The sequence below is a fragment of the Acartia tonsa genome, chromosome 1 (genome assembly GCF_053477335.1).
Source record: "Acartia tonsa isolate MP-2025a chromosome 1, ASM5347733v1, whole genome shotgun sequence".
In the NCBI taxonomy this organism is placed as follows: domain Eukaryota; kingdom Metazoa; phylum Arthropoda; class Copepoda; order Calanoida; family Acartiidae; genus Acartia; species Acartia tonsa.
The window spans coordinates 42,701,228-42,717,746 of record NC_137260.1 but is presented as its reverse complement, the minus strand read 5'-3'; the positions used below and the strand labels follow the sequence as shown (position 1 = coordinate 42,717,746).

Here is a 16,519-nt window from a genome sequence, read left to right as displayed (position 1 = left end):
TTCCTAAGAATTTTTTATAATTAAAATGTAGGACAAGCAAACCAAACATAACATAATAACCCATTTAAACCTAGACCAAATCTCACCCCTCAACTTTTGACTGCTTTCAAAATTTATTTGATTGATGTACGGGCAATTGTTCGAACCTTGGGAAAATTTGCAAATGCTTTGCTTGCTTACCTTTGTAATACCTTGATATTTCTCTTTTATGCCATGCCCTGTGTTTGTGTGTAAGTGTGTGTGGTGGGTGTGTGTGTATTTTGGTGGGTGGGTGGGTGTCAATGAAATAGAGAAAGAGAGAGAGAATGAGAATGTGTAAGAGAGACGGAGGGATTATAAAAGTAGGAGAGAGAGAGAGAGAGTGAGTTTGGATTCTATATAAGAAAAGAGTATAGAGCAAAATTTAGCCTTGCAAAAAATTAGAAAGTCTAGTTGGATGCTTTGCGTATGTTCATTTAATTTTATGTAGAAACAAGTTTGCAGTATTTTTGTGGATTTAAAAGTTTGGGTCTGTTGTTGCAGGGCTTGGTTGCTACTTTTCAAAAGAGAATTAAAAGAGGGTTTTATTGCTTCATTCTGCTGGAAGAGAGAAAGAGAGAGATTTGGGGGGGGGGGGGGGACTGTACCGCAGTATAATTCCAACAATCCACAAGCCAACAAACCTTTCATTATTTATTTATAAAGAATAAACACCCCATGGCAATATAACAGAGGTGATGAACAAGTTATAAAGGGTAAAACTTTATAAGGAGGGGGATGGGGGTATTATGATAACAAAGGAAGTGGGGTGGAGGGTAGTTTTATGCCACTTGGCCAAAACTTTTCAATTACCCAGTTTTACTCTTTTACAAGTTTGGAACAATATTCTAGGCAACAATAAAGCTTTTAATACCAAAAGCAAGGTTAACTTTGTCTTTCATAACTTCACACCTCAACTTCTGAGGTAATGGCTCCAAATTTCTTGGATTAATTGCAAATGTTAAGTAAGTTTCAAATAATCAATGAGTAATAGAAATGTACAAAAAGTAATTTTTTCCAGAATAATAAAAATGGAAGTTAAACAGGAGCCAAGCAGCTCTATGGAAACTGATGAAGTTAAAGATTCAACAAATGATCAGTCAGCGGATGAAAGGTAATTTTTTGACAAGAATGCTATTTCTTTGAAACTGGAGTATTGACTTTAAATTATTTTCCAGTATGGCTTAGAAACCGATTACTATCCGCTGGGTTATAACCGGTTTTGAGCCATACTGAAAATCATGCATTGCATTGTATTACAGAATTTTCCACGAATATTAAAATAAAAATCATAGAATCAATACCAGTTTAATTTTATAATTTTTCATTTTATTATCCGCAAAAAGCTGTCTTTAATAAGATGCGATACGATAAGTATCTCTTATTGGATGGAATGTTATTGTTAATAGTTATCTAGTGTTATATTTTAACGGATTAAAATTTTTTCACAGGTTTCAAATGACCATAGTAATTTGTGGAATAGTGGTGATCTTTATATTACGGTTCCTTTTTAGACCATTTAAGCTTTGGTACCAAGACGATATAAATAAAATATGTCAAAACTTTAAAGTGTACATTCCGTTGCGTCGTCAGTGCATGAAAAACCAACAGACAAAACTTGAGGCTTTAACATTAGCTTTGCTGATGAGACACATCTTCTATTTGTATAAAATATCCAAATTAACCACAAAAAAGTTAGTTTGCTAACATTTATTTCCTAGTTTATAATATGGTTTATTAAAAAGTGTTACTTAGTACAAAGCATTGTTTAAGATTGTCTATATCAAGCGAAAAACAATATTTAGGGGACGGATAAAAAAAGTCATCATAACTTTTAAACTTTTTGAGTTTCCCCAAAAATCACGAAACTTAGAAAAAAATTTTCTTCGAATTAATTCAGTTGTTTATTACAGCTGGTGGTCATCAATTCATGGGAATTTATAAAACTTTTATATTATAGTGATAGTGATGACCCAATAGTAGAAAGAATACCAGTTTACATAGCAAATAATCTCAACGCTTATCTTTTACAGGTAAAAATATTTTTTCGTGGTTTGCTTATCTATGATTTAATCTAACTGTTTTTTACTTGTTATTTATCTATGTTAACTTTGAGAATGGGAGAGACATTTGTTAATGTAACATAAATAAAATCTATAATTAAAAATAAACTTTTTCATTGCAGCAAACAACGAGTATTGCTATTATTAGTCAATTTGATAATCAAATTATTATTTTGGCGCATTATTTTTACACATAGAAAATTATTATTACAGCACATCAAGGTCTAATACTTAAATTTGGAAATATTACATTTATGCTTGACATGAAAGGAGAAAGCGAACTATTCAAAGATCTTGTTTGAATAATCATTTAGAATATAAAAAACATTAGGTAAAATTCTTAGGTGTAACTTCTTTGATTTTACAAGCGTTTAGTGTTTTGGTATTTATTTATATGAAACATCCTAATAACAGTTTATAGGAAGCTATAAATTTTTTAGCTACTTATAATGTTTCTTAATGTTCTTAGTTTTACATTATTTCTCTCTCATTTTTTCAACAAATTAAAGTAGGACGCATACATTTATTGTGGCTTACATATATAACCTAATTTTAGAGCTGCCTTGTCACTTAGATATATTGTAGGGTACATGCATTAAATAAACAGCTTTAATGCCATAATCATAGTCATTTATTTTTATGATTGTTTTTGTATATTTATTTTTCAATTAGCACGGTTAAATCGATATATACTTGCATATTTTAGTAGTATTTTAAGCGATGTTTCTATAGAACTAATGACAGTTTGTAACAGAAATAGCGACAAACCCCTAGATACCCTAGGGCCACTTGAAAGAGGGGATTGTAAAAGTTGACCTACCCTCTATTTAAAAAGCTAATTGAAATTCTGGGAGTGAGGAGGGGTGGGGTTATTCTTATAGAGAAGATTTCTCATTAATAGATAAAAAAAATTACTCATAAGAAGCTTCACTGATTATAAAAACCGTAGCAAGATCAAAACTCACAGATGGCATAAACACAATCTGTTACTTGTCGGGGAGGATTGTTGGGTGCCATACCACATTTATTTATTTGTGATTAAAAAGAAAGAAGAACAAATAGGACATATAAGAGGCTTCACTGAAAAGGATAGCCATATCAGTCATGTGTTTAAAGCGATATTTGGTACTTTTAGTTACTTTTACATAAGGATAAGGATGATATAATTTAGAAAGTAGGGATTTCATGTAAACCTATTCATTCAAATACCAAAGCTATCATAGTTGTATAATTTTTAATTCTTCGCCATTTATGAACTTACTACTCCTTGTAGGTTATTTATTGGAGTAGAAGAAACATAGCATATTTTTTATTTATGCCTGCAAAACCGCCTTACCTGCAGATGAATATTTTTCATATTTTTTCAGGTATTTTAAGGAATAAGACAAAGGATGATTAAGGGGGGGGGAAGTTCTGACACTTTCGCGTAAACGGTGAGTATAGGCTTTATCTTTGGACTGAGAGGATAGGTTATTAGGGATAAAATCATTCTTATATGATGAATTTCCCCCAGATTTAAGATTTTTTGGATAGGCCTCCAGGTTCCGGAGCTCCAGGCCTCCAGGTGGTCTCTGGACAGGTAAAAAATAAAAAATTTCTTATTTGAACAGTTAGAGGTAAGTTTATTAAACAACATAAGCTTCTTTTTATATATTATTCATATATTTGAAGAAAAAATTACAATCGGCCTCCAGGTTCAGGTGCTGCAGGCCTCCAGGTGGCCTCTGGACAGGTAAAAAATCTAAATTTCTTATTTGAACAGTTAGAGGTAAGTTTATAAAACAACATAAGCTTCTTTTTATATATTTTTCATATATTTGAAGAAAAAATTACAATCGGCCTCCAGGTTCAGGTGCTGCAGGCCTCCAGGTGGCCTCTGAACAGGTAAAAAATCTAAATTTCTTATTTGAACAGTTAGAGGTAAGTTTATGAAACAACATAAGCTTCTTTTTATATATTATTCATATATTTGAAGAAAAAATTACAATCGGCCTCCAGGTTCAGGTGCTGCAGGCCTCCAGGTGGCCTCTGGACAGGTAAAAATCAAAATTTCTTATTTGAACAGTTAGAGGTAAGTTTATAAAACAACATAAGCTTCTTTTTATATATTATTCATATATTTAAAAAAAAAATTACAATCGGCCTCCAGGTTCAGGTGCTGCAGGCCTTCAGGTGGCCTCTGGACAGGTAAAAATTCAAAATTTCTTATTTGAACAGTTAGAGGTAAGTTTAGAAAACAACATAAGCTTCTTTTTATATATTATTCATATATTTGAAGAAAAAATTACAATCGGCCTCCAGGTTCAGGTGCTGCAGGCCTCCAGGTGGCCTCTGGACAGGTAAAAAATCTAAATTTCTTATTTGAACAGTTAGAGGTAAGTTTATAAAACAACATAAGCTTCTTTTTATATATTATTCATATATTTGAAGAAAAAATTACAATCGGCCTCCAGGTTCAGGTGCTGCAGGCCTCCAGGTGGCCTCTGGACAGGTAAAAAATCTAAATTTCTTATTTGAACAGTTAGAGGTAAGTTTATAAAACAACATAAGCTTCTTTTTATATATTATTCATATATTTGAAGAAAAAATTACAATCGGCCTCCAGGTTCAGGTGCTGCAGGCCTCCAGGTGGCCTCTGGACAGGTAAAAAATCTAAATTTCTTATTTGAACAGTTAGAGGTAAGTTTATAAAACAACATAAGCTTCTTTTTATATATTATTCATATATTTGAAGAAAAAATTACAATCGGCCTATAATCTAACCAAACCTAATTGTAAAAAAGTGCCGCTGCCAGGTTTTATAGTTTAGTTGGGGGATAGCAAAATTTTCAAAATTGAAAAAAAAATTTAAGAGGATAACGCCAACATATAATATTATTAGGTCCTACACATTGAGACTTCAAAGGTTTAAATTGTAGGAGTTAATGATATTCTCTTTTTTTTATTTTTACCTGTTCAAAGCCCGAAGCTCCTGAGCCTGGAGGCCAATTGTAATTTAAAATTGTACTTATTATAATATTATTTTAAAGGCTATTTGTAATATTGTCTTCAAATATATAAATAACATAAAAGCTAATTTTTTTATAAGTTTACCGCCATCTGTTGAAATAAGAAATACCTGTCCAGAGTACACCTGGAGGCCTGCATCACCTAAACCTGGAGGCTAATTGTAAATTATTCTTCAAATATCTTTAAAGCATCTAAAAATAAGCTCATTTTGTTTTTTAAGTAAACTTGACCTCTAACTGTTCAAATAAGATTTTTAAAAATTTTTTTTAGCTGTCCAGAGGCCACCTGTAGGCCTGCAGCACCTGAACCTGGAGGCCAATTGTAATTTTTTCTTTCGATATGTAAAAATATATAAAAAGAAGCTTATGTTGTTTTATAAACTTACCTCTAACTGTTCAAATAAGAAATTTTGATTTTTTACCTGTCCAGAGGCCACCTGGAGGCCTGCAGCACCTGAACCTGAAGGCCGATTGTAATTTTTTCTTCAAATATATGAATAATATATATAAAGAAGCTTATGTTGTTTTAAAAACTTACCTCTAACTGTTCAAATAAGAAATTTTGATTTTTTACCTGTCCAGAGGCCACCTGGAGGCCTGCAGCACCTGAACCTGGAGGCCGATTGTAATTTTTTCTTCAAATATATGAATAATATATATAAAGAAGCTTATGTTGTTTTATAAACTTACCTCTAACTGTTCAAATAAGAAATTTTGATTTTTTACCTGTCCAGAGGCCACCTGGAGGCCTGCAGCACCTGAACCTGGAGGCCGATTGTAATTTTTTCTTCAAATATATGAATAATATATAAAAAGAAGCTTATGTTGTTTTATAAACTTACCTGTAACTGTTCAAAAAAGAAATTTAGATTTTTTACCTGTCCAGAGGCCACCTGGAGGCCTGCAGCACCTGAACCTGGAGGCCGATTGTAATTTTTTCTTCAAATATATGAATAATATATAAAAAGAAGCTTATGTTGTTTTATAAACTTACCTCTAACTGTTCAAATAAGAAATTTTAATTTTTTACCTGTCCAGAGGCCACCTGGAGGCCTGCAGCACCTGAACCTGGAGGCCGATTGTAATTTTTTCTTCAAATATATGAATAATATATAAAAAGAAGCTTATGTTGTTTTATAAACTTACCTCTAACTGTTCAAATAAGAAATTTAGATTTTTTACCTGTCCAGAGGCCACCTGGAGGCCTGCAGCACCTGAACCTGGAGGCCGATTGTAATTTTTTCTTCAAATATATGAATAATATATAAAAAGAAGCTTATGTTGTTTTATAAACTTACCTCTAACTGTTGTTTGAAACCAAAAGCACAATTAGTCAAATCTTTTATCATTTTAATAATTGAAAATTGAAATGATTTATTGACAAACCAAATCTTAATGATACATATCCTTATACTAAAGTAACAGGATGTTTGTCTGTCTGTGTGTCTGTCTGTCTGTGTGTACCGAAGGATCTTGCTAACCGCTGAACCGATCGGGTTCTCCTTAACAGGGTAGCTTCTCATAAGTCCCGGGAAGGTTTATAACTATTTTGGGGGAGGGTACCACCACCCTCCCAAGAGAAATGACAAAAAAATCAAAAAAAATTTAAATTTAGGGGAGACTTCAACGTCAAATAAGGTGGTATCGTACATAAAAAATTAACTTTAACAAACAACAACATTTAAAGTGCCACTAGAGGCCTCTAGGGGCGTAGCCACTAGTGATACATAATAGAATACAAAATGCTTTGACATCAAATATATAAGCAAATATGCTTTTTGGTTAATGTAAAATTATTTATTATTATCATTAAATATTAAGTTGAAACATATTGTATACACACATACACAGTATATAATAAACTCAGTTAGATCCCTAAAAGCATTATGGTAAATTAGAAGAGCTGTTCAAATATTTCCTATAATTCTTATTTTTAATAACTGTATGATTTACAAAAATGATTTACAAAAAAATGGTTTCATTCGTTCTTAAGGAATTTGATGATTCTTAAAACAGATAAAAATTAAGAACTTTTTCAGAATAATATTGTATGATATTGATGCCTTAGAATTTAACTATTGAATTGAAAAAGAATTATAATATGTATTGTAATGAAGTACATTATAGATTTAAAAACAAGAAATAGATAAGACGCTTCCTATACACATTAATCCATTCCTGAACCTAACTGTTAAACACAGCCATTTTTCATTTACCAAATGGTGCATAGCAATAGAAAACTACGTTTTCAGTTTTCTTTTCACATTACATTTATACAATTTTAGCATAGATATACATATACAATTTATGTATTTTAGACACATAAAACTAAACAAATTGTATGTTCAATATTGGCGAATATTTTCTTCCATTTTCTTTTTTTTCATTCTTTGTAAAAGTAAAGGCAGTCTTAACTTTTTAAGACATTACAGCAATATCAAAGTTTATAAAGCTAAACTTTTTATTACACTTAGAGTTTTTAAGTCATTTTTTTTATTTATTGTAACTTTGCCGTTTTTTGTTAGATTCTTGAATTTTTTGCTACTGAATCTAGTATAATAATATGCTTTTTTGGTATTAGACAATGACAATAAATGATCTTTTGAAATTCAAACATTTTAATATTTCAGTATCCTGTACGACCAGCCACTATGCCATATGATGGAAACACAGTTCAAAAACTTGCCTTTAGACCTCAAAATCAACAGGTGACTATTTTGGATAATATTATGTATAAACAAGATACAATTTCATATTCAACTAAGTCATATAAGAAAGGTATGCTATGATTTTATATATGTTTTATCAAATACTTTGTTAATGTCAAGGGGAGTGGATACAAAACGGCGACTACTACAAAACGACGACTGTTACAAAACGGCGAAAAATAATATACTATAAATAGGACCTATTAAAAAAAAAAATTCAATTAATTTTCAATTTTATTCTAAAACATTTCTTTTCACTTAATCCCTTCAATTAAAAGATTCTTTGTTTGGTACAATCATAACTTTTTCCAAACCGAAATATAAGCCTAAAAAGTCAAATATTTGCAGCGTGGCCATATTCTTCAGTATACTGAAAATCTTCAGTATTCTTCAGTATTTGGAAATTGGGGCTTCAGTATTTTCAGTAAATACTGAATATTCAGTATTTGAAAATTTTATTCAGTATTTTTCAGTTTTTGGAAATTTTCATGATTCAGTATTTTCATTATTTCTTAAATTCCAAAAAAAAATTGCATAAATAAGATGTTTTTTCAAGTAGTTAATGTCAGATTTTTTTCGGCGCTTCGCGCCTCACTTTTCTTTCCTATAAATTACCCTATAACTTTGTACATTAATTTTGCTTTTTTTTTATGGTAATATACTTTTCTTTTTCAATTTCATCTCAAATATAAATTTTTTAGATATTTGAGATGCTTTTATACAGTATTTTTTCAGATATTTTTTTTGTCTATTAATAGAATGAATAATCTAAGGTGAGTACTTTGCATGGTTATTGAAGGTAAAGTTTTTTAGCATGCTCTTAACCATAGTGTAAAGTGGCGATTACCCCCCCCCCCTAAATTTTTTTCATTTTATCCCCCCCATTCAAAATTTTACCCTACCCTGGGGGTGCCGTAGGCACCCCAAACCATTTAGGAGGGGGTATTTACCCCCCAAACAATTTTGGGGGGTTAAATACCCCCCTAAAATAAAAAATCTCTAACTAAAAAAAATTTTGCGCGCTTCGCGCGAATTTTTGATACTAAATATTTAATAAAATTTAAATTACCCCCTCAAAAATTTTCCCCGGGGGTAAATTTTTTGGGGGGGTGTAAACAAAATTTACCCCTGCCAACAGATTTCATGGGGGGTAATTACCCTCCCCCCCCAAACAAATTTTACCCCCGGGGTTAAAAAAAATTTTTTGGGGGGGGTAAAAAAAATTTGCGGCGCGCTTCGCGCGCCATTTTACCCCTCCCAAAAGCGAATTACCCCCCCTTAAAAAAATTTTACCCCCACCCCCTCAAAAATAAGGTTGGACGTCTAGGCTCTTAACTCAACTAAAAAGTATTTAAGTTTTGTAATCATTTAAAATATTTATCAGTCATTTTCTGCTTAATTGGTGCAAGAAAATCTAAGAGGCAAAATTAAAAGATCTTTAAAATATCCTCCTAATAATAAAGCTATGATGATATGAAATTTTGAAATGAGGAATCATATAAAAAAAATACTTGTTCAGTATTTGTATTTTTTGTTCAGTATTTCAGTATTTTTTCTTATTTTAGGATTCAGTATTTTCAGTATTTCCTTTTTTTTTCTTCAGTATTTTCAGTATTTTTTCTTGTTTTAGGATTCAGTATTTTCAGTATTTCCCCTTTTTTCTTCAGTATCAGTATTTTTTTGGTTGTGGCCACACTGTATTTGTTAATGCTGTTCAACATATTGAAATATCGGGTAAAGTCCCTTTCGTGACAACGCCTATTAAGAGGGTTTTGTCGTATTTTCACATAGCCTAACCTAAAATAACCAATCAAAAGCTGATGTGAAAATACGACGAAACGCCCCTTAGGAGGTGTTGTAACGAAAGGGACTATACACAAAATATCTTACTAATTCACCTTTTCTTAATTAGCTGGAACTGCATATGGGACTTGATACTCACAATGAGAATTATGACGAGGGCCGGGGTGAACAGATTGCTCTTAATGTTGATGGTGACAAAGGAACTAAAACTGTGGATTCTACATTCAGATCTGGTTTGATGGATTTCCAGGTAATTTAAGAAAGATAGTCTCTTTTAGTCAACATAAAATAATTTTAAAAAGTTCGCATAAATTAAGTTTTTAGTGCAATTCTTTTTTATATTAAATTATAGATTTCTTTTCATCCTTCATTAGCCATTTTTCATGGAGGGAGGGTGATATTGGGTTGTTCATTATATTTGTCCCCACAGTTTTATTCGTTGGCTTAACAACCTTTGGGACTTTAATTAAATTTTGATTGTTTGGATCATTAAGTAAAGTTTCCAAACCACTAATATAGTCTTCAGAAGGGTAAGTTTGTATGTCATCATTGTGATCCCATTGGATCCCTGCTTATTTCTATATTTCTCAGGTTTTAAATGGTGGAAAAGCAGTGGATGATAGCAGAAGATACGCAGTGGGTCTTATCAGCAATAATAGATTACATTTAACTCAGGTTATAACTTTTCTATTATATAAAGTAATAATCTTTTTTGTCTTTTACGAAGGATCTGGCTAACCGCTAAACTGACATGGTTCTTCTTTACAGTGGAGCTTCTTATAGGTCCTAAGATGGCTTTATGCTATTGTATTTTTATGGGTCTGGTTTTATGGGTATGGTTTCAGGCTATTTTTGTTCTTCCATATCCTTTAAAAAATATAAAGCCCTAGTTACTAGGGGCGCAGCCGCTAGTATAAAGAAAAGTTACTATTTACTCCAGGAGCAGTGAAGCTTCTGTAAACTATTTTTTTAAAAATTTGCATGGTACACATTAGTACTCAGCAAGCTTGTTATTAAGTGAAATTCATTAACTGAAGGAAGATAATCAAACTATATGTACAATTTATTTTCTGTTTGGTATGGTAATTAAAACCAGTTAATTAATAATATTTGTTAATGACAGATTAGAAAGCTCATTATTAAAGTAATTAATACTTAAATGAATGAATGTTAGAAGTACAATTAAATCAAAATGAGGTTAATTATATGATTAGTTAACTTTTAAAGCAATGTTGACAATATCCATAAGAGCGAAGCATACGAAATCAGAAAGTTTAGGCAAAAATAATATATGATATATTAAAATGTGGTAAAAATTACTGAATCTTTATTTTAAGACCTCATTACAGAGCTGCTGTGCTTCTAACATTTGTCGTCCTAGGAATCGCCATGCATAAAATTAAGCTTATGTTATTGTTTAGGTGAAAGGAGTGCTAACTATGCGACCGAATTTGGGATATCTTGACAAATCTGATAAAAGAGCTAAAGCAGAAGGTACAATTTTTTTTTGTTAAAAATTATTGAATATTTCTACTACTCTGACTTTATTTTAAAGTAACAGGATGTTTCACTGTATGCTTGTTAAATAGACATTTTATTTAATAATTAAAATCGTAGCTTAAAATTAAAAGGAATTACGCAATTGTCTTTCAGATCAAAATAAATAAAGGATCCTATGTTTGCCGTGTCTACGCCGCGGATCCACCTTCAACTGCAGCAGCAACAACATCAGCAGCAACAGAAGAAGCCAAGAGCAAACACTTACAATCTCCCACCTACCTTACCACCATCATCGACCTTACCATCTACATCAACCATGCTTCCAACGGTTTTTTAACATCACAGACAACGAGGACTCTCCCTCAGCTGAATCGAGTTTTTAATTTACCTGACAAAGAATAAGGAAACACCAGCCAACCTTATTCGGCTTCTTCTGTTAATAGCTGGAATTGAACAAAACCCAGGCCCCAAAACCTGGTACTGTATCATATGTAATGGAATCTTAACATCTACAGCCGTCCAATGTTCAAGCTGCTCACACTGGCTCCACATCAAATGCTCTCCATTTAAAACATCAGTTCAGAGAAGAAAACTTAAAACCTGGATTGGACCATGCTGTAAGCCAAACAACCCCCCCCAAAAAACCCCCCCTCAAAACAACCCCCCTTTTCGACCCCCTTCTCAACCCCCATCTTTTTCAACTCGTAGACCCCCCCCAACCCCCTCTTCGCCCCCTCCCCCTCCACCCCCACCCCCTCCCCCCGCAAATCAAAACCTCCCTTTCTCTCTTCATGGCTTTAATCTCAACACCCTACAATGGAACATCAACGGTATACTAGGGAAAATCGACGAGCTCTTGCACAACATGGAGAAGGACAACATCCCCATTGCTGCAATTCAAGAGACTAAGCTGACAAATAAATCAAAGCCGTTCAAAACTCCCAACTATACCCTTGTCCGCAAAGATAGAGGCACCAACAAGGGAGGAGGACTAGCATTCTTGATACACAAGGATCTAAACTTCTCCATTGAACCAACACCTAGAATCCTGGAACAGGACCCGTTCACAGAAACCTTAACCATCAGCATACCTGGCGTGGACAAGAAAAACCTCTACATACGTAATGTCTACATTCCACCACAAAGCAGTTGCACCCCACAGTATGAACCTCCCCTTGACCATCTTTTTGACGGCCTTGGTGAATCATACATGATCCTCGGGGATGTTAATGCCCACAGTCAACTCTGGCACTCAGAGGCCACAAATGATACCAGAGGTACAGCTCTGGCAGACACCATCACAGGACGAACCTGCGGCATTATAAATGAGGACTTACCAACCAGAGTTACCAACCTGGCTTCAACTGCTCCTGACGTTAGTATTGTCTCCTCTAATCTCATCCCCACCACCACCTGGAGGATCAGAAATAAGATGAGCTCGGACCATCTCCCCATCATTATCAACATGACTGCTGACCTCAAAAAGTTTAATGCAAAAAATGTTACTTTTATTAACTTTTCGAAAGCTAACTGGCCTGCTTTCCAAAAACACGTTGAAGACAAATTTAGGCATGCTAGAGATATTACTAGCATCCATAAAGCTGAAGTTTTCTTTCGACACACCCTTCAAAAAGCTGCCAAACTTCACATTCCTGCCGGCAGAATCCCCAAAACCTTCAACGCCCTCCCCACTGAAGCAGCCAGACTGATTAATGAAAGGGATGAAATCAGGGAGAATGATCCTGCAGACCCTAGAATCTCTGATCTCAACAAAGAGATTACTAAAAAGATCCAAGACCATCGGAAAACTAAATGGAAGGAACATCTTGCCTGCTGCCAACCTGGATCTAAAAAGCTTTGGAATACCATCAAAAGTTTAAACAATAACCCTGTCCAACCTGAAAATCAAGGAATCAGCTTTAACGATAAAACCACCAACTGTGCCAAAGCCATGGCCAACAACTTCAATAAACAGTATACACCTCCCAAGGATTCCAAGTCATCACAACCCTTCAGACGGACGCTTCGCTCTCTGAAGAAGAAGACAAAAGATCCTTTGATACTGTTTACCCCTGCCCAGACCCTAGCTGCTATTAACAAATCAAAAAGTTCTAAGGCCTTAGGACCCGATGGTTTATCACCAATTATGTTGAAGAACATTGGCCCCAATGCCATCAACTACCTGACCAATATCTTCAACAGATGCCTGGAAGAGTCAGTCATCCCCAACATCTGGAAGACTGGCAAAATCATACCTTTGCTGAAACCTGGCAAACCTGCTGACAAAGGACCCAGCTACCGCCCAGTGTCCCTTCTGTCCCCAGCTATCAAAATCCTTGAGGCACTTTTGCTTCCAGCTGTGACAGAAGCTGTCCAACTTGCCGACCATCAACATGGATTCCGTAAAGGCAGGTCTACAGGTACAGCACTACAGAGCATCCTAGACCATATTAACTCTGGTCTTAACAGGAAGAAACCTGTTCACAGAACAGTTTGTGTCGCCATTGACCTTTCCCGTGCCTTCGACACGGTCGACCACACCATCCTTCTCAGCGACATCGAGAAGCTAAACCTCAATGACCACATAAAACGCTTCCTGTGTGCATATTTGAGAGGCAGATACACATATGTAGTATTTAGGAATTCCAACTCTAAATACAGGAAGATGAAACAGGGTGTCCCACAAGGTGGTGTTCTCTCCCCTGTTCTCTTTAACTTATATATGTCATCAATGCCTGCCCCTCCTGGTAACATCATTCTCAAGACATATGCTGATGACTCCAATATCCTAAACTCAGGCCCAGTTATTGACCCAGTAGTTCAAGAAATCAACACCTACTTGGCTACCCTAACTGTTTGGTTTAAAGGACGCAACCTCGAGATATCCCCCTCCAAATCCTCAGCTACGTTGTTTACAACGGCCTCAAATGAGTGCAACACGGAACTAGATGTTGTGATAGATGGAGAAAAAGTTCCAACAGTCAAGAAACCTAAGTTTTTAGGGATAACTTTTGACAATCTCCTTTCCTTTAAACAACATGCCACCGACTTAAAGACCAAGGTCCAAGTTAAGAACAATGTCCTGAAGGCCTTGGCTGGTTCCGACTGGGGTATGGAGAAAGAAACCATTATTAACACCTACAAAGCCATAGGACGCCCCCTTTTAAATTACGGCTGCAACATCTGGACCCCATCCCTAAGTGACACATCCTGGAAAAATCTTCAGATTGCCCAGAACCAAGCCCTGCGGACTGCCACTGGCTGCCACCGGATGACAGACATTGATCACCTTCACAATGAGACCAAGATCATGAAGGTCCGTCCTCACTGTGAAATGCTCAGTAAGCAATTCCTGTTAGCTACACAGAAGCCACACCATCCTAACAGAGTGAACCTGTCTGATCCCCCTCCCCCCCGCCAGATGAAAGAAACCCTGTCCTCTAGATTTGGAGAAGAAATCAGGCACATGTCTCGCCCTGACCTCCCAGAGGATGTATATAAGTCTAAATTAAAACTAATACACACCAAAAGTGTCAAGGAGGCCCTCAATGCCATGGAGCCTAACAAGGTGTTACTTGCCCCTCCCCCCCAAATTCACAAGTCAGAGAAATGTCTCCCCAGAGCAACCAGAGCCACTTTATCCCAGCTGCGCTCTGGATACAGTAACTTTCTGAATAGCTACAAGGCCAGAATCAACCCTACTATTCAAGATGTATGCCCCAACTGCAACCAACACTCTCACACAACTCGACACCTGTTTGAATGTCCTAACAATAGGACCAACCTTACAACCAGAGACCTCTGGACCCGACCCTTGGAAGCAGCCAGATTTCTAAATCTGGCAACAGATGTAAATGATGATGGAGGATGAGTAGATGTCGGGCTAAACAAACAAACAAGATCAAAATAAAGAAAATAGATTTTTTAGGTATAAAAAAAGGATTCATAGAAATACCTAGTTATTTTTGAATGGTGGAAATTCAGATAAAACACACCTTCTTATTTAATATTTTTGTGCTTAATTCTTATAATTTTCTGTTTTTCTTTATAACAAGAACTACTTAAAGCCTGTAGAATTTTTTATATTTAATTTACTTTACCAGGTAGAAGTACGGATCCTGATGACCCAGAAATTGAACCCAAGGTAAAAAAATATTTTTGACCATACATGCATTAGTTGGGTTTTCGCAACCCAAGTGAATCCCCACTTTTGTCCTCCTTGTGTGTGTAGGGCCACTCTATAAAAAGGAGGGGCCATTCCTTAAAAAGGTGGAGATTGGCCAACTAGCGTTACTTAGGAGCTGAAAAGTACTGCATGTATGTTTTTGACTGATGGAAAGCTAAGAAGCAAAATATCATATTTCAAGCCCCCCCCCCCCCCCCCCCAACAAAGTTCTTTTTACAATCAAAGTTCCTTTTTATGTGTTGTAATTTTAATGTTTAGATAGAGGCTGTGACAGTGAAATTCAGTAAGGGAGACGCGGATAAACAGAGAAGAGAGAAAACCTACCAATCCATGAAGAATAAACAAGAGGAGGAACCCTGGATTAATCTTAGATTTAATCAGGTACAGGATTTCTTTAAAACCTTGATTTTTCAAATAATTCGCATTAATCGTGTAACGTGTTATGTGTCCATCAGTTGTTAAAGTTGATTGGTTTGTCAAGTGTTACTATTCACAGATAAAACTTACAGACACAATTTTTGCAATTAAAAGGCTTGTTATTTGTGAGATTGTACCTCAAGTACCTCCAGGGGACTTAAGGAAAGTGGGAGGAAAGTCCCCCCCCCCCCTATCATTTTAAATTGAGTTTAAAAAAAGCAAAAATATTGAAGCAGAGGGTTTAATTTTTTTCCAGGGGGTGGATGTTAGTGGTACCCTCCTCCAAAATAGGTATAAACCTTTACTGGACTTTGAGAAGCTACATTGTAAAGGAGAACCATATCGGTTTAGTGGTTAGCGAGATAGTTTGGTACACATAGACATCCTGTTACTTTTATACAAGGATTTAATATTTTGTTTAGATGGGAAGTGCCAAATGGGAGGATGAGAGTCAGAACTTGCTGTGTGATGATATGGATAAGAAAGTTAACGTTGATCCTGTCCCACAAAAATATTTACAATCCATGAAGTAGAAAAATAATAGTTTTTTTTATTATTGGATAAATGGATAAGTAAAATGTGCAATTATTTCAAAATGCCAAATTTTGATGACAAAGATAATGTAACTTTGTCACTTATGCAGGGTTGTAAATTTTCAAATATTTTGAATATCTAAATTTGATTTATGGTAATTATGGAAAGATATACTTCACCCATGCACATAGATTCATGATACTAATGCGACTGAAACAATTAAGCAGAATCTGTGGCTGTATTTTTTTTATTAAAAACAACCTAATTTAATGACTTGCTCGC

At 34.8% G+C, this 16,519-nt stretch overlaps 1 protein-coding gene across 1 annotated transcript; it reads left to right on the top strand.

Moving 5' to 3' along the window:
- Window positions 1-609: 609 nt before the first annotated feature.
- Polr3E (RNA polymerase III subunit E) lies at window positions 610-16,423 on the top strand. Its single transcript, XM_080162574.1, has 9 exons — window positions 610-1,132; window positions 1,979-2,051; window positions 7,720-7,797; window positions 9,710-9,850; window positions 10,192-10,275; window positions 11,022-11,094; window positions 15,204-15,244; window positions 15,545-15,667; window positions 16,126-16,423. The coding sequence occupies exons 1-9, from the start codon at window positions 1,002-1,004 to the stop codon at window positions 16,234-16,236; spliced, it is 855 nt and encodes a 284-aa protein (XP_080018700.1). The 5' UTR covers window positions 610-1,001; the 3' UTR covers window positions 16,237-16,423.
- The last annotated feature ends 96 nt before the right edge of the window (window positions 16,424-16,519 follow it).